Source organism: Canis lupus, chromosome 7 (genome assembly GCF_011100685.1).
Source record: "Canis lupus familiaris isolate Mischka breed German Shepherd chromosome 7, alternate assembly UU_Cfam_GSD_1.0, whole genome shotgun sequence".
NCBI classification, from domain to species: domain Eukaryota; kingdom Metazoa; phylum Chordata; class Mammalia; order Carnivora; family Canidae; genus Canis; species Canis lupus.
In genome coordinates this window covers 12,164,736-12,186,548 of record NC_049228.1, presented here as the reverse complement: position 1 = coordinate 12,186,548, position 21,813 = coordinate 12,164,736, and the positions used below count along the sequence as shown (strand labels likewise).

Here is a 21,813-nt window from a genome sequence, read left to right as displayed (position 1 = left end):
TCTCGGGAACCTACCTTGTCTTTGGTGGTGCATTCCTGGCACTGGCAGGTGAAGAAGTACGAATCTCTCAACCGGTCGTTCCTATCTTCTGTTGGGTATAGGAGGTCAATGTAGCTGGTAAAAACCTAAGGGGGCCCAAAGAGTGGACAATGCAGTCTGCTATAGGCACACGTGTTCTTCATCCTTCCTGTGGCTCTGCAAATACTTCCAGGGATAGGCCCTGAGAAGGACCACAGCATGGAATATGCTCTTTCCCTTAAAACACCGAGTTCTTCATATTTTTTTTAAGATTTATTTATTCATGGGAGACAGAAAGAGAGAGGCACAGACACAGGCAGAAGCAGGCTCCATACAGGGAGCCCCATGTGGGACTCAATCCTGGGACTCCAGGATCACGCCCTGAGCCAAAGGAAGATGCCCAACCGCGGAGACACCGAGTTCTTTAAAGTCAGCAGTCACCTAGTTTTGTCCACCTCCTTGTGATGGAGAGAAAGGACTTCTCCTCTCACCTTCTAGAGAATCAAGGAGTCCCCCAAGCAGTAAACTGGGAGGGTTGACAGCATCCCCATTCCCTTCCTCCCCAGAGAGGGCCAGCTGTGGATCTGTCCCAGGGACACGGCCTTGTCCCAGGTGTAGACCAGAGACCCTACCCCTCCTTGAGCCGGGCCCTGCTCTGTCTACCTGGCCTTCAGTCAGCCCCTTTGCTGTCCCGGCTTGGGCCGGCTCAGATGCATTGCTGGGGACGGGAAGTGTGCACACAGCCCTCCGGATTGGCTTCCCTTTCTCCTTCCATCAGCTGGCAAGGGAGCAAGCAGCTTGGCCCAGCAGGCTGGGACAAGTGGGCAGAGGGAGGACACAGCTTCTAGGACACCAGCATGCTGCTGCCTTACCCAGCTGGGCCAGAGAACTTGGAAAAGTCTTGCCTTTGGGCTCATCGGGTTCTCCCGTCCTTGCTTTTTCCTAACGGGGTCTGTAACTGGGACTTGGAGCATATGGAGGAGACCGGCATTTAACTGCCCATTATCTACTCACTGGGACGGCACTTGCTGCTCATCCCACACCATCAGGCACATGTCTGACTGAACAGATGGATGTCACAAAGCCGTGAGTGTGCCAGTAACCCCGGGCCCTGGCAGGCAGGCAGGGGGCACTTGCACAGGGCTGGGTGCTTGCAGGCACTGCCAGGCCAAGCTCTCCCCGACCCAAAGGGCAGCAATGGAGGCCTCGCAGCTCATCGACACCCTCTTTGAAGGGCAAGTGTCCCCCAAGCAGTGGCTTCCCCAGCGCAGGGTTACCACGGGGTTACTGCTGAGCTCGGGCCAAACCAGCAGGAGCCAGGCCTGCACGCAGGAGAGCTGCCTCCTTCCTTTGACGTGACTGATGGGACACGCAGCGCAACAAACACAAGGGCCCAGAAGATGGCGACAAAGGCCGCTCAGTGTCGCTACTCCAGCCCAGCCAGAGCCCGGGTGGGTGACCAGCCGCTGAGCCTCCACCCGGGGCCGGAGCCTGCTGACTTACACTGGGACCCACTGGGGTGGGTGCACGACAGAGGCCTCAGCGCAGTCGCAAGACACGTGAAAACCAAGAGGCCCCAACCGAAAACAGGACACCCTCATCATGATGAATGAAGCAAAGGCCACAAAGTCTCATCTGTGCCCTGGACTTCTGGTCCCTGTTCAGCTGCGGCTCGGTCCACGGCTTCTGGAGAAGCCAAGGTCTTGCCTACTTGGCACACTGATCGTTGTATTTAAGGCTTAAAATATCCAGACATGTACCTTAAAATAGCACTGAAGACCATTAAACTGAAATGGGCTCTAAAGTGTGTGATTAAGTTCCCTATAAATTCATGTGTCCTTGAAAGGGATTTTATTATCTACCTAAGAACACAGAGCAATCCTCTAGCAATTTGCCAAGCAGCCTTTCTGAGCCTTCTGGAGGTGAGGAGTCTCCTACGGTGGTCACAGAGGCAGTGCGTGGGAAAGGAGGGGGAATCACAGCGCAGGGGACTGAACACCTGGCTTTCTCCGCATCCCTAAGTTGAGGAGGCTATCTCTTGGCCACGGACTGCCTCTACTGGCCCTGCCCAGTGTCCGTGTGTACAGCCCACCACCTGCACCGCATTCCTAAAAATATGATCTCTCTGGAGTTCAGATGTGGAACTGACAGGATGTGCGATGCTGATGTGTCCATGTGCAACTTTTACTCGTTAGCTACTGCTGGGTTGCTTTTCTCTCTTTTAGATGACAATGGCATTAACCTTCTGGGGGAGAGGGGAGAAAAAGAGGCCGAAATCCCCTAATTAAGAAAAGCTCAAACTCAATTGTTTGGTGGTAGAAATACGGGGACTCTCAAGAGGTTCCAAAATTTCATTTAGCCCACTTTGGCAGTGCCCTTTCTCTGTAAATCTCTACCGGTCTTTGTAAGGAATTGAGCTCGAATTTATTCTTTCCTGTTCTTTTCCTTGGCCACAGACAGAAACGGTGAGCATCGAACGGAAGGCAAAAGCGCGGGATTCGAAGCCATGAGTCACGACTCTGCTGACTGACCTGCCGGGCCTGACGATGGAAACGGAGTAGCTGCTGGCATCACTCGCAGCCCGTGCTACCCAGCGACGCTGTGCTGACGCTCCCACACCGCCCTTTAGAGCAGCGGTCGGAAGCGCAGGGCCACGGCCCAGTGGCCACACACTCACCTCCTCTCCTGGGCTGATCTCCTGTACGGCGCGTACTTCGGCCAGGGTCCCCTTGTAGGTGACGATGACATTGGGGCAGCAACTATGGTTCATCAAGGCGACACTGTCAATCAGAAGAGAAAACCCAATTTTATCAAGAAAGTAGACAGACTGTTCAGGCCCTCCTTGGCCATTCACTTCTGAAGTTGCAGGAGCAGGATCTTTGTAGGGCGTTTAAAAAAAAAAATCTAATAGTTGGCCATCACAGCCTCAGAGGTTGTCCTGCCTGTATTTATAAGCGTTTCTAACATCTCTAACAATACTGAAAAGCGAAATTCACAATTCAAAATGGTGACATCTAGGCCAAAAATAAAAAAAAAAAAAACACACACACAACAATAAAAATAGCAGCGACGATGAAGCCACGAATATTCCTTCCTGTGAGATGAAGGACTCAAAGCCCAGCAGCGGCTGCAAGAAACCGCTCCTCCACTGGACGTTGCACAGGACAAACAGGGTGCCATTTCCAGGCAGCTTTTTCTATTTGTGGATTCTTTCTAACGTGTTTTCTTCAGCGGTCGTGAAACCGCCACGGTGGGAGAGGCCAGCTTCCTTGGGCAGGGCTTGAGGTGCCCTGAGAGGCCCCGAGGAGCCCATCTGCCTCTCTCTGCACCTTGATTTCCTCATCTGGAAAATTGGGACATTACTGCTCCTGCTGCTCACTGTCTGCTTTTCAGGGATGGAGAGGACAGAGAGATTCGCCTATGCGAGGGGCTTTGAGCTTTCTGATTATATCAAGGTCAAAGTTCTGAGAACAGAAATTTCTAAACTACAGGGAAAAAGTGCTTGATCTCTGAAAATGCTGCCTTTGAAATCACAATGCCGATATGATTTCAGCCCAAAGGGATTTTTCCCCCCAATTAAAACTGTCTGGAAACTGGGGCTCATATGGACACTCACATCCATATGCATCGTGGCTCTGGTGGCCAGAGTCATTTGCCTGAACCGTCAGCAACCAAAAGCCCTCTCGTGTTTGCCCCAGTGTGAAAGAGCAGAGAGCTGTGGAGGCTGGTAAGGATGCGCTGCCCCGGGTTTGCTGTGCACAAGAGGGAGTGATCCCCTTCCACCTCCTAGTTGCTGCAGGCCTGCGTGAGTGAGGCATGTGGCTGGCCTCGAGCCTAGGAGGACGTGTGGCAACTTCCCTGTCTTATCCTTAGGAAAGGTCACCTCTCCCATGCATCACAGGCCACTGGCTTACTGACAGGCAATCAGGTCCTGGGGAATCTCACAAACAAATACACAGAAGTGGTTATTAAAGGAAAAGCAGCTTTCTAGAATGTTTTGTAGAGGAACTATTCATTCATTTCAAGACAGACTCCTGGACATCTTTTTAATGAAGATGGAAAGAGTTCACCAAGGCGAAGAACCTGAAACAGTTCAGGCTCTTGGTATCAGCATTCTCCTGCAATCACCGGGCAGGGTAAAACCTCAAACAAGACCACTCTGAACCCTGCCCTTTAGTCTCGAAAATACTAAGAGCAGACACATTCTTTCAGGCCTGAAGTTGTCGGTAAGAGCCTTCTAAAAGAGGGTCTGATGGTCTTTCCCTGTTTCTCCTTCCTTTTCCCAAGGGCAAAAGCCTAATAGAGCTTCTCCCCAAGACTCTTCTTTCCTCGCTATCAGAATTCAAACTAGAGATGACACTATTTTTGGCCACGGGGACATTACCCTGTGAAAAAACTTTTTGTTTCGCTGGCCCGGAAAGCCTATGATGGTTGCTCAGGAGACATGGGCCTGTACGGATGCTTCTCTATCTTTCAGACCCGTGTGACATGCAGACCCCGGCGGCTACAGACACACACACTGGGGGCTCACGCATCATCCATGGCCAGCGCGTGGGTGTTCCCTTTAATTGCTTCAAAACAAAGCTAGAGCTCCCGTGGTATATATTAAGCAACATCATCAGTCTACAATGTGGATTCACTCGCACAGGGGATGCAGGGAGGCCTCCTTCCCTCCATCTACGAAGTGAGGACTGGATTTCAGGGAACTGAAGCATTCTGAGAATACCCATTCCATCAGACACCACGGCAGAGCCGTTTTTTGGCAAACTCATGACAGAGCTATAAAGATCTCTGTTTGTCAACTGGCCAGCCTTTCTTGAATTACTTAAGTGCTTCTGAAGTCAAGAAAAACCCTGTGTCGTTCTTTGAAATTTTCCTAGTTCGCTACTTTAGCAGAGTCTCCCTCCCAAACTGTGCTGTTTCTACACTAGTATTTTTCGAGAAAAACAGCCGTAGAAGCAACTCATAGCCTCTGCATTCGCCTACGGCCAATTCTTGGTTGACAATCAGTGTCTCACTTTGAATGTAAGAAACCCAAAGATTTCCAGAACCAAAGACAGGCGAAAAGCAAATTCCCCAGCAGGGCATGGGCTGTTCTAAAATATTCTTTAATAAGAGCTCCATACCTAGCAGGACCTAATAAGCAACTGTTCTCTTAACTACTACCTTTGGATCCTTAAACGTATGGGAAATATTTTGAGATCTGGCGGTATTAAAAAGGTGTCTTAATTCACTTGGAGTTTCACGTCTGCCACATGCAGTTAGGTAGGTTATTTAAAAAAATCAAAAAAAATCTAATTAGTGTTAAGTAAGTAGAAAAGAAAAGAAGCGAAGTCAAACTCAGCCTACTCGGGAAATATTGCTGATCCCAAATGAGAAAGCTCTTCATCTTCAATTGTGAAGCCATTACAGTTAACCTGCAGGGAGAAAGGGTGAAAAAGAAAGAAACAGGTGAGCTGAGGCTTCTCTCTGGATAGAAACCATTTCTTTAATTTTGACCCTTGACAAATTAACTAGGAGGATGTTCCAGTTTAGTGATGTAAAAACCTTTCTTTTCGGCCAAGGCATCCTGGGTTCAAACACAAGTGACCCACCAATCTCATGTGTAAACAAACAAAAGCAGATTTGTTAGGAATGAAGCACCTTTGGTGTAGCCGGCCTGCCCCTGCCACACATGGGGGTCCAAGACCACTGTAACCCCTAAGGCTCTAGGGACTGAAGTCTGGCATTAGCGTACCTGGAGTCCAATCCCAATTATGCCACAGATCAGCTGTGTGATCCTGAGCCAACCACAGAATCCCTCAGTCCTTGACTTTCTCCCATTAAAAAAGAAGCCATGACCCATGATGGATGTAATACAGAGAATCTAACTCTAAGGGGGTAGGAGACCCACTCCTTTGTCTCTTAATCTCTTCCTCTGCATGGAGCTTAACTGGATCAGTCTTTGACTCCAAAATCCTTCAGGCTGGAATGTTCTACGACCACTGGTCGCTTGATACCCTCCACCTCCTCCTCTCGCTGCAGAAGAGCGAGCATGTTTCTTCATGAGCAAAGGCTCCTGTAAGCACAGTGTCATCACTGCTCCTTCCTGGGAGGTGGTGATGGGGTGTAAGCCAAACTGCATAGCAATTTCTCTGCCAGTTTTCCCTCCCTGCTGAAATATCCCTAGAGAAGAAAAGTGAACTTGCATGTTAAGAAAGATGCATGGGCCATAGTCCTTTTTTTCAAGTCAAATCAGGCGTAAGTGCCTCGCTAAAGCTATTCTCATAATTAGCATTTAGACTAGATGTAGGCTGCACACCAAAAATACATTTCCCAACCATGCATATGTTCCCAGTGATTAAAATGCACCTCAATACTGTCGGAGGAGTGCAGTCACCTTCTGCTGCCAGCTGCTGCTGGGCCGCAAGTGAACCCATAACACCCTCCCTCGAAGCAGGGAGAGGAGAGGGCTCTGAGGCTGGAAGAGCGGACACACAGCTTGGGGTTGGGGGGCAGGACCAGAGGGTGGCCCGGGGCTGGAACGTCACTTTTCACTTTTGTTTTAGACTTCTCTCTGGGGGTGCCAAATGTCCCTTCTCAAATTCATATATAAAAGTGTGTGTGTGTGTGTGTGTGTGTGTGCGCGCGCATTGTCCACACACACACACAATCTGAGAATGACTATTATGATTTGATGAAGTCTATAAAGGAATTACTTATCTCAGTGTGTGTGAGTGCATACACCTATCTATATCTCCTGGATTTTCTGAGTCAGTCCAAATGTCAAAGATTCTGAGTCATTTTCACCACAAACATACTTCTCCTTGTGAGAACAAGTGCCTTGATTTCTGGTTATGACAATAGGGTCCCATATCTCCTACACCAGCACTGAGAAGTCCTATCAGCATTCATTACTGTGATGGGAGAAAAGTCATCTTTTTTCACACCTAGAAGGGAAGATACCCTATATTTATTTCCTCTCTCCTGAGTTCTCATACAACCATGTTCCTTCTGGTCCAGAAAAGTCACGTATCTCATTTATTTCTTAAATGGCAGATCAGTCAATTCCTCAACTTCCCACTGTCACCCAAATCCACTATCTTAGGACACTTAGGAAAATGTGTTGTAAATCCAGGATAATAGGAAAATCTACTTTAACAATCATAACTGGAATCCATATTTTTTTTCCAAGAATGGCATTTTTTTACTGAAATAGAAATATATTCACAAAATAGAAATATATCTATATAACACAACGCCCATCAAGGAATTCATCCAACTAGTAGCAGTGATGCTCACAGGAGTTGAAGACTTACTTCATCCTTTGTATGTGTAATTTTTCAAAGTGGAAGGATTATGGGTGCCTTTTAATCTTTTTCTTCTTTTTAATCTCTTTCTTTTTAGTGTTTTTTAAAAAAATATTTTATTTATTTGAGACAGAGAGAGAGCACGTGCACTGGGTAGGGGGGATGGGCAGAGGAGAGGGAGAAGCAGACTTCCCAATTAGCAGGGAGCCTGAGGTGGGGCTTGATCATGGGGATCATGGCCTAAGCCAAGGATAGATGCTTAACCAACTAAGCCACGCAGGCACCCCCTTTTTAGTGTTTTCTTAAGTTATACATAGTCATTGTAGAAAATTCAGAAAATTACTCAATTAAAAAAAGCAAAAATTGGGCAGCTCAGCAGTTTAGTGCCACCTTCAGCTGAGGGTATGATCCTGGAGACCTGGGTTCGAGTCCCACATCGGGCTCCCTGCATGGAGCCTGCTTCTCCCTCTGCTTGTGTCTCTGCATCTCTGTCTGTGTCTCTCATGAATAAATAAATAAAATCTTTTAAAAAAAAAAAGCAAAAATTTTCTACAACTGAGGAGATAATCACCTGTGAACTTCCACTGGATCTTTTTTAATATGTGTATTTTCATATTATAACACATTTTTTATCCTGATTTTACACTTACAGCTGTATCAACATTTTGCACATCCCTAGACATTTGTTGAAACCAAAGTTATAAAGGCTATATAAGCTTCCATCATAACGCTATGCCATAATTTATTTTCTAAACTCCTATACTGCTGGCCATTTATATTTCCTTTTTTGCTTTTGTTTTTTGTTTTGTTTTTCAGTTTTAAAAAGAACTCTGCAACAGACAATCCGTGTGTCAATTACTATCCATAATCTCTGATTACTTTCTTAGGACAGATTCCTAGAAATGGAACTAGTGGGTCAACCGGTACATAGGTGATGCTGATTCTGTTCTACGATGAAGATGGGTAAGCATCCACCCAAGCTCTTCTGTGGAGCTAGAGACTAAAATTCCAGCAGGGGAATGTAGCTCTGTCTGGAAGGTCACCTTCAACTACACATTTGGCTTGTAGGGAAAGATGCAGGGTATGTAAGGGAGAGAAATCTGACCCAGCAAGTCATGCCCGGAAGAACCACCCTTGCCATAAGAGGAACATCTATGCAGCCAGACTATGTGCTGCCGAAGGATGATCCCTACACTTTCTTCATTTGTTCCAACCATGCCTATGTCTCAGTCTTTCCACATGGCAGACTTCCAGTGCCTCAATCACTTCTAAGTTGCTCTTGTCTAGAAGTCTCTGTAATGTTTTAATTAGATCTGAGCTTGGTAAACCTAGACTTCTCTAAAGATTTATTAGCAACCGTCAGTAAACACTTCCTGTGCCTAGACCCACTCGGGCTCCTCTCTGTGGAGACTGTCCTTCCTAGGGCCACCGGAGAGGGCCTCCCTCTTGGGAACATCTGGATTTGCCTGTGCTCTGTCAATATCGTGTTGGTAGGAGTAAAAACATTACTGTCAGAATGGAAGGTTTAAGAGAAGAAAAGTAAAATTTAATGTGGGCACCTCAAATGATCTTTTCCTTTCAAAGAGATTCCAGGAGGCCACAGTATTGGGACACTGGCAACCCCTCTGTTTTCAGAAATTCTTTCTGTGGTAAAAGGCAGAAGTAAGGTGAATTTCCTATGCACCACCCATCAAGGAGGGCCGGCTCAAGGTCTGCTCAAGGTCACCTTGCAGGGCTATGCAAAACAGGGTCCAAGAGGTCAACAGCCTTGTCGTCACAGAAGCCATCAGTCTATTTCCGCTCATCTTTACCAGGTCTGTGTTGGGGAGAGGGAGTTGGGCAGGGAAAAGCTAGAGTAGCATCACCTTCTGCTAGCGTTCTTACCTGTGCAAAGAGTACCACCAAGCTCTCACTGTCAGGGAATTCAAGGTGCTTGGAGTAAAAGTGATGAAGAGCAGCAATGTCACTCTGAATCAAGTCTTTCTTCTCATTGTCTAATTTATCCAGATCTGTGGAGAAGCAAACCATTATTTGCCAGGTAGAAAACTCTGGCTTTCTAGCTACTTCCCTGTCTTACTGTAAATAGCATGGGGGGGGTGGGGAATATGTGGAGCCCCCAGAAATATTCTTCCCCCATTACTTGGTCTAACTGATAAATTCTAGGGAAAGAAAAGCATGCTGTTTCTTTCTTCTCTTCCTCTGACAACTGGAAGTCACTCGGGACGTGAAATTTCAACTGACCATTAGCAGTGAGGTCAGGAATGAGTGGCCAGCTCTGATAAGCAGCCTCAGTCTAGTCCAGTCCGTTCTCCCCACATTGGCCCTGGAATCCGTGTCATGGTCAAGAAACTGGACAGCCCTGATTTAATGTCTTTCAGTAGGGACATCAGCTGTTTACAGGACTGCAATTCAGCAAAGATACCAAAATATTCAGCATGCCAGGAGAGCCAGGAAGAGATAGCTCAGGATGCAGTAATTCATCCTGCAAGTTCTTACTTCCCTTAATTATTTCCTAGTAATCAGGTCAACTCAGGGAAAAAAAAAAAAAGTTAGTCGTTTTTCAAAACAGGAACACAAATCAAAGTAAAAACTAGTAATTAAAATACCCAGCACCACAAGGAACACACCCTGCACCTTTCTCCAACCCAGCCTCGTCCATAGTAATGGGTCGCCAAAATAACTCCTTGGCCAGTCACAAAAAGACTTACGTGATTCAAACTCCTTCACAGCTAACAATTTCTCGGAAGGTGTTCTCTCTGGGTGGATCTTCTAGGAATTGGGAAGAAATCACACAGATGGGAGATTTTAACCACCAGGGCAAAATGTAGTGCTTTTGCTTTCACACCGACATAAAGAAAGAACAACGATTCCCAATGAAGCCCAAAAAACTCTCCAAGGAGTACTGCCAATGGGTGCTGACAATGTCTGCCCAACACCGAAATCAGAAGGACTATTTTGGAAAACTTTTTAAATTGTCTGCCATGTTCCTAACACCCTGATAGGGCCATCTGCACACAGTAGGCTCAAAGATGCCTATTATGGAAAAGAAGAGTGGTGAGAAATCAACTTTTTAGGGCCCTGACTTAAAAGGACTCTGAGTCTACAGAGGAACCATCCTATTTATTATTTCTCCTTCTAAAAAGGAACAAAATCAAACCCCCCATCCGTTTTACACTTTCTTTAAGCATAGGCTAAAATGATCTCAAATTCTGTGTTTCAAAAAGAACACTTTTGGTGGTATCTGTGAGCCCAGATTCACTTTAAACGTGTTGCTGGCTTTGTTCTAGACACCCCAAGAGGAGCTAACAATAGTAAACCTGCTAGGCTTTGAGAACATGAATAAACTTGGTGTTGACAAGAGTTCAAAAGCAGAGCTCAAGAGCTGGCCTGAGGCCGTGTCTTTGTAATCTGGCTATTCAATTTGGGGATACAGGTGGTCTAGCAGGGCGCTCTCACCTCCCTAGTTAACATGTTAAGCTTCCCCTTGGTAGTTGGGTAGCCGGTCTCCCCTAATCCTTTGCAAGCTACTAGAATACAAATGGTCTGGTTTTTCTAATCATCAAGTCCTACTGAGATGAAAAGATGGCCAGGTAACTTTTCATTTAATAGACTATCAGTAGTAATAGTAATTATAATAAAAGTTGAATGGAACTGGTATAAACTCATCAGAGCATTCAGACCACCCTCCTGGTGCCAAAACATTCCAATTGTTCTTTTTTGGAGCAGAAATCTTCCATTCACAGGATACATTTCTGTAAGATTAGTTAAGTCATCTTGCCTGGGAAAGCTGTTCATTCAGGAAAGTACACCAGCTTCTTCTGAATTCTTAACCACAGCACTGTAAATGCCATCAGAGTGTGAGGTGGGGGAGGGGAGAACAAGCAGACTGGTCACCCCACCCTCCCCCAAATGCCTCCAGATCCAACCGTGATGGGCTGTTCACCCTGACACCTCACCGGGTCACACACTCCTCCTACCCTTTCCTTCTGACCAAAACTTGGCATATATTTAAAAATAACTGGTAGTAAGGACTCAAAAGTTAACATCCTCTGGGGGCAAACAAAGTGGAATTTTTTTTTTTTTTTTTTTTTTTTTTGGCCTCACCCTGCAAGCAACCCTTGAATCTTCCCGTTACCCAGAGTGGATGAAGTGGCACTTCAGCAAGCACCTGACCCACACCGCACAGAATGGAACAGTGACCTCAGAGTTTGGAAATGTTCTACTTCTGTTTATGTGGCCCACGATCCTAACTTGGGTTGGGGACAGATATGTGCCAATCACTACAACCACATTTGGGATAGATAGATAGATAGATAGATAGATAGATAGATAGATAGAGAAAGAAAGAAAGAAAGAAAGAAAGAAAGAAAGAAAGAAAGAAAGAAAGAAAGAAAGAAAGAAAGAAAGGAAGGAGAAAGAAGATTTTAAAGGGAGAGGCAGGGTGGCAGGTATAAAAGAAGAGGTAGATGGAATTTCAGCTCTAAGAAATGTACAGGACAGAGGCCTTGCCACCAACTTCTTACTAGCAAGCACCTCCTTAATATGAGCAAGCACCTCCGTGGACCTATGCCTTCTAAGCTCCACACAACCTATTTCATTGTGTCACAAGGACACGTTTGATGGTGTTTCTCCCCCTTTTTTTAGTTTGCTCCTTTGGAGATCCAGCACCTCATTAGCCACAATCAGTAAGGACTGACCAAAAAACAAGGATACCGGTCCTGGCAACATCTTTAGAGGAACTGTTCGTGGCCATCATCTGTTCCCACTGGGGGCATCTCTTTCTTCACTACTTCTTTCTTTTACCCTCTTCCTCTCTCACCTTGCCTCCATTTCTACTTTTTTCCAATCCTTCTCCTTCTCTTCTCCTTTGCATCTGCCAAACGGCTGTTCCATCCCATTCCTTGCCTGCCTAGGCAAGAGCAAATAAGGAGACGGGGAGAAATAGGACACTGCTGGGAGGAGGGGCAGGGAGCACTGGAGGCATCAGAAAGAAAGGCGAAACATCGCAAAGCTTCTTAGGCCACTCTGGTTCCCTGGAACACTCTAGTTATTTTCACTTGGGTCTTCATGTTTTGAAAGACCATATTTTTCTATGTAAACCTGTCTCGTGAAGAGTTCAGAATGTAACAGCTGTGGCTGTGTTCCTGACCTGGGGTAAGTGACATCCTAGTTGCACGGGCAAACAACACACCGGCTTGTGCCTGCAGTGTTATTCCCACGCCCGTCCATAGGGATGTGACAGGAAATAGAGTCCAAGAATATTTAACAAGAGATGATCACCACAGGCCACTCATCTTTCTGACCTTTAAGAAAAAAAAGAAAAAAGCTGCACTTGAACATTATCCCACATCCTCACCTGTTTGGCCAGAATCCTTGCAGTTAGCCTGACAGTCTCTGAGGGATTCCAGTTTTCCCCAAAAACAACCATGGGAGAACATTCCAGCTTGTGCATGGGCCAATCTTCTTTCTGGGAAGGTCAAAAAAAAAAAAAAAGATTAAACACACACACACACACACACACACACACAGGAATAAAGTTCGAGAAGAGGATGCAGTAAGTCCTTCTAGTTAAGGTCAAGTGAAATGTGTTTCCTTTTGGAAAATACGATGATGCTCACAAAAGCTAGAGATAAAAACATCCTTTAAGATAGAGATGGTCGTTCCTAACTCTGGGAAATGAACACGGAAGGGGAGGTGGGCAGGGGGACGGAGTGACTGGATGATGGGCACTGAGGGGGGCACTTGACGGGATGAGCACTGGGTGTTATGCTATATGTTGGCAAATAGAACTCCAATAAAAAAAATACCAAATAATAATAATAATAAGATAGAGATGGTCGTATGACCTTGACTTGGGCCTGGCCAAGGCTGTTGGGAAGAGAAAATCTGCTTTGTGTTTTTTCATCAAGCATCTCGTGTCTTTCTGCAACCTCTCTCATTCTTCCAACCAACGCATACGGCTTGCCATTATCTGTGGGAGTTGTCAGACTGCAGCGCTGAGTGATCTGGGGTATCAGCCATGGATCTGGCCCTGCTCCCCTCACAGTCCTGTTCTGGTTCTGTTCTCACATCAGGGCAAATAACTGAGATCCGTACCCAGCAGCAACTAGTCCCCTTTCATAGGTGATAGAAACAAAACACAAATGAAGGCTTTGTCAAGGGCCCTCAAAGAGCCTGGCAGAGACGACTACTGAGCATATTTAGGAATACAGACTCCCTGAAGATTCGTGTGATAACAGAGGAACACTGACTGTATTCCTTTTAGTCCTGTCTTGACGCCCTTATGCCCCGGGTTGGGGCACAAAGGGTACGTCCTCACTACTGGTTGGGTAGCGACGCTGTGAGTGTGGCAGGGCGAGGCTGAGGAGGAAGGACACCGTGGTGCCGTGTGGCCGTGGAGGGAAGAAGTCTGAGGAGCAGGGAGGACCCGGTGATGCCATCGCTGGTGGCAGGGGTGCTGGGATATTGAGAACTGACTGCACATCATGGAGGCCATTGCTCATTGACATAAACCAGTGGTGTCGGCGTGATGGGGCCAGGAGCAGTTAGGGGGCATATCCAGGGAGAGCCGAAGGGGTGAGGGGTGGGGGGCAGAAGGGTGGAGGGAGGATGACTTTTGAGGTGGGAAATGCCACAGCACTTGGTATCCTGAGGGGAGTCTACAGACACGCTCCCCCTCACAGGAAGTAGGTACGGCCTTTGTCCCCTCAGCCTTCCCCACCTCAGGATACAGCTGGGCTGTTCTTTCAGATGATCAGGCTGGAACCCGGGGCCATCCTGGCTGCCTGTCTCCCCACTACACTCTACATTCACCCCTAAGCATACCCCCTTTCCCTGGCTTCAGAACAGATCTAGGACATGATCACCCCTCACCGCCCCACTACCTACCCTGCTGCGGCCCCGACACCTCCCCTCACCTACACCTCCTACCCAGATGCCTCCTACCCAGATGCCTGCTTCTGCCCCTGCCCCTGTAGACTAGGCTCACAGAGCAGCCAGGGTGGTCGATCCTGCTACACAGAACTCATCTCATGCCAGTTCTCAGCTCAGAACCTGCTGATGGCTTCTCATCCCAGAGCAAAAGGCAGAGTCCTGAAGATGACCGATAAGCCACTCATGATGGAAGCCCCCTCCTCCACTCCTCTGACCTCATCACCTCCTACCACGCTGTCTCTTGCCTCACTCCACGTCAGCCACATAGTCCCCCTGCTGCTCTTTACAGAGACCATGCAGACTCCTGCCTTCCGACCTTCTGCACTTGCTGTACTTCTGACTGATGCCCTCTTTTCCTAGATCTCTATTTTGCTCCCTAACTCTTCTACAACTGACTTCTACTTTGACAAGTCACCTTGTCAAGATGACTGCCATGAACACCCTACTAAAAATGGCATATGCCCAGCACTGTCCACTTCCTTGCTCTATATTTCTTAGGTGCTTCTCACACTTGATATTACATATTTATCAGTCTTTTGGTCAGTATCTGTCTCCCTCCATTAAAATAAAGGAACTCAGTCTGGTGTGGGTTTTTTCCCACATCTATAACCCCAGAAGCTAGACAGGGCCTGGCACTTACTATGTCCTCAATAAAGTTGCTGAGTGAATGAAGAGATCCCCCTACCCTCTTCCCTCCACAAGAAGGAAGGACACGAGAAAGAAGGGCATGATGTCACATCATGATTTAACATGCTACATGGTGCAGGCCATTGGCTCAAGTCCGGTACCAAGATGCTCCGCACAGTTAAATAACTCCGTGCCGAACATAACTAAGAGCAGAGAGAGAAAGAAATGACCACAAGGGAGAAGGGGATCTGTTTTTAGCCAAAGCCTGAAATGAGAGCATGGCAATGAGGCAAAGAGGGAAAGATCAAGAGGCCTTCAGGCCTTGGGATATCTGAGAGGGAAGGGGACTGCCAGCCAAGGACAGCTAGATAATTACACGTGTGAGCACGTGTCCAGTGGGAAACCAGGAATTCTAAGAGAAGGCCTTTGCAGGGCCTTGACGTGCTGATTTCTGAATGGTAGGCCCTGTCACTGGTGTTCGACAACAATGACTCCTGGGAGAAGGAAGTTTAATACCTTTTCTTACCATGATTTATCTATCATTTATTAATGAAATTAATTCATTAACAAAATTAATATAAAATCAATGTTAATATAAATTAACACCCAACGATGACATTCACTGATGTGAAAGTCCTCAAAGGGAAAGGAACCTCACTATAAAGAACACTCTGGAAGGAGAGTGGAGTTTTGTCAAGTAAGAGGACACTGGTCTGGGGCTCAGGAAACCTGCATTCTTTTCCCTGCTCTGCAGCTATGTGACACTAGGCAGATCTCTTAATCCCTCTGCATCTGTACCCTTGGCTGTAAATAACATAATCCCTGAGTTACTTAGCAGGTCCAGAATTCTGAGGCTATGATTTTACACCTTCCAACAGGGATAATCAGATACGAAGCCTGAAGACCAAGCCGTGGAGGACCTGCATAGAGGGACAATCAGGCATTCGTGCAACCACGAAGGGTCCTCGTGGGGATCCAATCAGCTTATCCACGAGAAGCACTCAGAGCAGCACCCAGTACATACCACACTCTCAAACACATGGTAAACTGTTCATTCACAGATTCGTTCATCCATCCAATAAGCCCTGCAACTGACCCTAGAGGGAGGGAGGGGAGATCAAGCCTTTGACTTTAAGTGGTTTGTGACTGTGTCAGAAGACATATATAAGAGCACCTATAATGTGAAACAGTCCCACACACACCAGTGAAATCAGAGAAATTTATTTGATAAATTCATTGATAAATTCAAAGAAGTGTAGAATCATGTAAGTTTCATCAAGGGAAATTTCCCAAAATAAGTTTTCAGTACCTGCTGGAAGATGGAGAGAGATGTGGCGTCAAGGGAGGGATGACACAGATGTATCTCCATGGCACACACACAAAAGAAGGGTGGGACAGAGAACAGCATCTGGCAGAAACGTCAGTTAGGTTTTGAGCATATCCTGACATGCCTTCTTCTATCATGGTCCACATACCATAGAGAACCTGATGGTGGCAACTTGGCCCAGTTTTGACTAAAAAAAATTGTACATAATCAGGTTGGACAAAACTGGAAAAAAAATTAAGCTATCCTGATGAATAGGAATAAATATTAACATTAAAAGTTTTTGTTTGTTTTGTTGTTTTTTAGTACTCGGTGCTTTCTTCATACACAGAGTAGTTTTGCAACCACTTATGCTTTTTAAAACATTTTTGTTAGTTTTTCTAAAATTTTTTTTTTTTTTTTGTTTGTTTTTTTCTACATTTTTTTTCTAAAATTTTTTTGAGTATTTTTCTTCAAAAGTCAAGCTATTTCTCCTGCCCTGATTACATTCTTTTGATAATTTTATGTAAATTTGGATCCTACCACGCAGAAAAATAACACACAAATAAACGGGCAGGAAGGACTCAGAAAGACATATATCAAAGTGCTAGTTGTGATTTTTCTCTGGAAGGACAAGATTATGGATACTCTTTCTGTCCTCATTTCCGACTATACTTTCTGGTTTTTCTAAAATGACCACAGATTATTTGTGCAATAAAATTAAATAATTAAATCTACGTTAAGAGTAAGATGCAGAAATTTCTGTAACCCTTTTAAACTTCTATGCCATTTTCAGCCAACATAATAACTGCTCTGCATGATTTTCCTGTTTGTGCGTGGACAGAAATGCTGCAAGACGCATAAAGAGTTGTAAAATTGTCTCATGGTGCACCAGCATTTCCAACCCTAGAAGAAAGGACTGGCTGTTATTTCATCCAGTTTTCTGCTGAGCGAATGATAATGCTGTCTTCCTGGCGAAGGAGATTGAGTTTTTATTGTGAAGTCCCCTTTTCTAACTCTTGCACCTGGTGTTTCTCATGCTCTAATGGAGCTTTCAAAACAGATGTACTCTACTTGGACAAATGCATGTAACTTCCTGAAATGCGGAATGTAAGAAAACATCATGGGATTTCTGCTGCCACCACCATTATCATCAAGAGGAAGAATGCAAAAGGAATCAGGTGCACACTGACCATCTCATACGAAGGTGGCCGGGGCTGCTGAACCCCCATCACAAGGACATGTGCTTTGTTCTATGTTCCCATGCAAGAGCCAGAGGATGTGCTCATTCCTTCAACCACACCTTTTCCTACTGGTGATATGAAAACATTCAGAGAAAAGAGTAATCAAGTTCAAGATGCTTCCTAGGTTTGGGTTAAGAGACCAACGTGAATTTAACCAGGATTGAACCTATGACTCTGGACCCACTCACTAAATCACCCATAACAACAAGAGGGTCAGATGAGCATTTCTTAGGCATTTTCTACACTTCAGTTACTTTCTCATCAATGACGAAAGTCACAAATTTTCGCATATCCTTCGTCACTTGCTTCTCACACATTGCTTTTTGTGTGAGAAAAAAACACACATCCCCATCAGGGCACACCCCTTCTTACTTACGAAAGCACACTTGTAACCCCATCACCTCCATTTATGAATCACAGTTTCTATTTTTCAATGTTCAGAAATAATACCCTGGAGAGTTCTACTCTACAATGATTCCTCTATAAAATAACTTTGTAAAACTCTTCTCTTGAACATGTCATGGTGCAATTTAATGAAGAAGTCTAAGAGAGGGAATAATATACTTAGCTTTCCAGGCATATTTATAAAAATAAATAGAGTTCATTAAAACACACAGGTTACAAAATAAGCCTAACTAAAAAGGAATTTCTATTTCTTTTATGTTTCCTCCCATTATCCTTTCATGCATCATCAATTAAAATCTTTCCTCTGGCAGGATCACACTGAGTCAAGTGAATGAAGAGAAAAGTAAATGGGACAAGATACCACCAAATTGTATAAAATAAAGCAAAATCCTACAGCACTGCAGTTAGAGAAGAGGGCCTGGGGAGAGTGTACGTGGTGGCTAGACTCTCCTGAGATGCCGTACTCCCCTGGAAAGAGGAAACCCTCAGGGAGGAGTGTGTGCCTTAGCACCCTTGGGAGAGATTTTCGGCAAGATGACACCAGAAGGGGTTCTCCCCTCCCACATCCACTGAAGGCCACTTCTCTGTCTTTGACACGTTCCCATAGTGTCCCATTTCCCAGAGGACCCTCAGAACCCCCAGCGTGTTCTGAGTTGGAACGGGGTGATGGCCCTCTGTCAGCAGCATGTGCAATCTAGTCTCCAGTTCTGCCACTGTGACCTTGGGCGGGCCACCCAACATCTTGTGGCTACTGTTTTCTTATCTACTGACGTGATGGACCTGGTAACCTTCACTCTGACACCCCCACCCCGCACCCTGCTGTCTGGTGCCCAGGCCTACACTCCAGGTGGGAGGGGTCTATGTCTGAAAAAGGCCCAGGTCATGAGAAGCAGCCGAGGGCCCTGTTCTCTCAGGCAGAGAATCACTCAGTTACCTGCCTCTTACCATCACTGCCCTGGTTTTGTGCAGCACAGTTTCCCCTCTGAACCCACCCAAGCACCTCCTTAGGAGGAACCTGAATATGTTTTTATCTGAACTAATCTCCAGATTCCTCCCTAATCATTTTATGTATGAAGCTCCTGAACTGCCATTTATTTCTAGGCATTTACTTTTATTAAATCCTAGGACCATTCTTTGTCATTACAACCCACCATCCTGCACTTACTTAGTTGTCCAGCACTAAAGCATGGTAAACGTTGATGGCCGTTAACCTCTCCCTATAACAAAAGGGAACGGATGAAACAAGAGTGAAAAAATGGGTGAGTAGCAGGGAAGATTCTCCATCATGAGGCTGGACCAGCAAGCTGTCCTGACCTAGGGCCTCTGAACATGACTTAGCATCACAGAGCAGTACCCTCCACTCCAGGCTTCGCTGCCACCCAAGGAATCTCATTATGACTTGACCACCTGTACAATGTGTCCATGGGAGGAGAATGTATAGATCGTCAAACTGCTTGTTATAAAGTGATACGCAGGCATCCTGGTACAGACTGGCCAGGGTATTAGGTTAGTGGGAGCCCTCCTAGAGAGAGTGCCCTTCGCTGTGTGCTCACAGATGAGCTTTCTGAGTCTGAAGCTTTGGGAAACTCCTGAAGGGAAGGGGAGCCACAACGGCTACCCTGAAAACCCCACTGGACCACAGTGGTTCATCATAATAATGCCACCTACTAAGGCCTTATGGAAGATGAGTTAACAGCATACTCAGAAGACTCAGAGATAACTCAGCATCTAATGCATTCTGGTATTTTATATTGATGCAGTGATGAACTGATTACAGCTTCATCAGAGAAGTTAAGATCCATTTTGGAATAAGCGTGACTCACAAAATGTACACCATCAGTGTTCTCAAGTTCTTGGAATCCATCCATTCTCTGGAGTGAAAAAAAAAAAGTCCCTCAGTTCTAAAGTATGCTGTATACTTTATTCTTTGCACAGAGTTACACTTTGGTCCAGCCTAAATTACTGTCATATTATTTTCTATATGCCCTCATACCTGTCCACAGTGTCAGGGTTTATAGGGAGCTTTCATAGCTCTCATATCATGAGGTCCCTAACATTTGTCAGGATGGGCACTATTGTCTTCATTTGTGTTTGAAGAAAATGAGCTCAGAGATGTCCTTGTGTTTTGTCAAGTTCATAGTGCTAGTAGGTTGCAGAGCTAGGACCATCTCCTTCTACTATACCATGCACACTGGGTAAGCTCTATGTGATTTTACGATCTTGCTTCTCTAAAAAGCCAGAATGTAATGAGTTAATTGTTCTAGAAGTATTTAACTTAAATATAGAAAGAGCTATTATGCCTGGAATCAAATCATGGAATTCCCAGGGCTCACTGATCTCCTAACACTGAAGCAGTCCAACCACAGAATATTCTATTCACAACTGATAGGAGCAAAGTAGGATCTCTCCTCTTCAAAAGAAGGCACACTCCCTGAAAACTCAACTACAAGCCATTTATATTGTTGCTGTCACATAGGCTGACAACCTCGGGAAGCCTATCTTGGGGGACACAAGGGAGTGGGCTGTACACAGAGCCTGCAGAGCCAAGGGAGATGTCCCCAGGCCCATGGCTCAGCTTGTACCTCATTCCAGCAAGGGGCCATTGTGACTGGAGCTCTGTGGTCAAATGGGAATGCTCTTTGAATATTTTCAGAAGCCAACTGCACAGGGAGAAGAGAAAGAAAGCAACGAAATAGTGAGTAATCAGAAGTAGATCATCAGGGAAGGGTGGTGAAGTGTGGGAGGTAAATGACACCACGTCTGGCCAGAGCAATGACAAAAGAAAAAAAAAAAAAAAAGGTAAAGATTATGGAGAAAATCCTCCCTGTCACTTAAAGCCACTGTTACATAATATTAGCATTTCCCAGGGTATATGAATAGATTTCCATTAAAAAAAATAGACTAAGGGGGGTATACAGATGTCAAAGATCATATTCTCCCTAAATTCAAAGTGATAGAACATGGAAAGCATTTCAGTCAAACTAGACTCTAGTAGACAAGTATGGAAAACAACACTCGTAGGGCCTCAAAGAGCTACCAAGGGTTCCTCCAAATTTCTCCTTAAGCTTCCCATTCCCATGTTATAGGATTCCCTAGAGACTTACCCACCAAACCAGATGGCCCATATTCTACGTGCAACCAGCCTCCTGAGCCTGCCCAACCCTGGCTGCTTCCCTGCTTCCAAGGCACCAGCTCCAGGGACAGATTCGGAGGAGCCACCCTCTGGCTGTATAAGGGCTGTGCTAGGGGCTCACCTACGTCTAGCTGAACTCAGACTGGGTTTGAACAGACCAAGGACAACGTGTGGCCTGCTTATGGGGATTTATAATAATACAGACCTGTGACAGTAAAAATTAAAGTATTTTAAAGATACCATTTTCACATCTTTCACTTGTCACCTCTGCAGTGTTCCATCTGTTGCTGGTGGCCTTGGGGGGCAAACTGTCAACCTTGGCAATACACCTGCCTGCACCCAACATGCTCTCCTCATGTCTTTCCCCCTTCTCCGGCACCTGCATGTGGCCCCAAAGTGTTGCTATCTCTCACCGGCTGCCTGTCAGTCCTGGGCCAGCCCTCAGGGGTATCCAGGAACATCCTAGACCCAAACTAAGCTTCCCAGCTCTGGCTGCAAAAGTGTGCTGGGGATGCTGTGACAAGGAAAGGAAGGAGAGTAGGGTCCCAATCTTCTTAGGAAACAAGGCCCTCCCTACCAGTTGGCCCAGAACCTACCTGACACTCCACATTGCAGTAAAATGCCTGCTTGCATCTTCCACATTTGGACAATCCTTCTTTCCTTAAAAACAGAAAGGGCACTGTAGTGGCGAGAGGCACAGAAATGTGAAGCTGCATATTTTATCATGCAATAATGAAAGCCATCTGGTCGGAAAGCAGAGCCAGGATTCACCTTACCTTACTCTCCCACTGCTAAAGTGGCATTTTTCCCAAAGGAGAATTTTGACCAGATTCAGCCCTTGAGTAGGAGTAAGTTAGTCAA

The 21,813-nt window shown here is 45.8% G+C and overlaps 1 protein-coding gene across 2 annotated transcripts in view; it reads right to left on the bottom strand.

Moving 5' to 3' along the window:
* The window catches only part of SMYD2 (SET and MYND domain containing 2), a 49,460-nt gene that overhangs the window by 6,703 nt on the left and 20,944 nt on the right, over positions 1–21,813 (bottom strand). For both annotated transcript variants that reach the window (XR_005361953.1, XM_038542134.1), the window contains exons 2-8: positions 21,549–21,612; positions 12,664–12,774; positions 10,016–10,076; positions 9,192–9,316; positions 5,368–5,435; positions 2,696–2,798; positions 15–125 (exon numbers count right to left, since the gene is read on the bottom strand). Coding sequence is in view for 1 of the 2 variants with exons in the window: in XM_038542134.1 (XP_038398062.1) it covers positions 15–125; positions 2,696–2,798; positions 5,368–5,435; positions 9,192–9,316; positions 10,016–10,076; positions 12,664–12,774; positions 21,549–21,612 (643 nt within the window). In the remaining variant the exon portion in view is untranslated. The remainder of the gene's footprint in view (positions 1–14; positions 126–2,695; positions 2,799–5,367; positions 5,436–9,191; positions 9,317–10,015; positions 10,077–12,663; positions 12,775–21,548; positions 21,613–21,813) is intronic.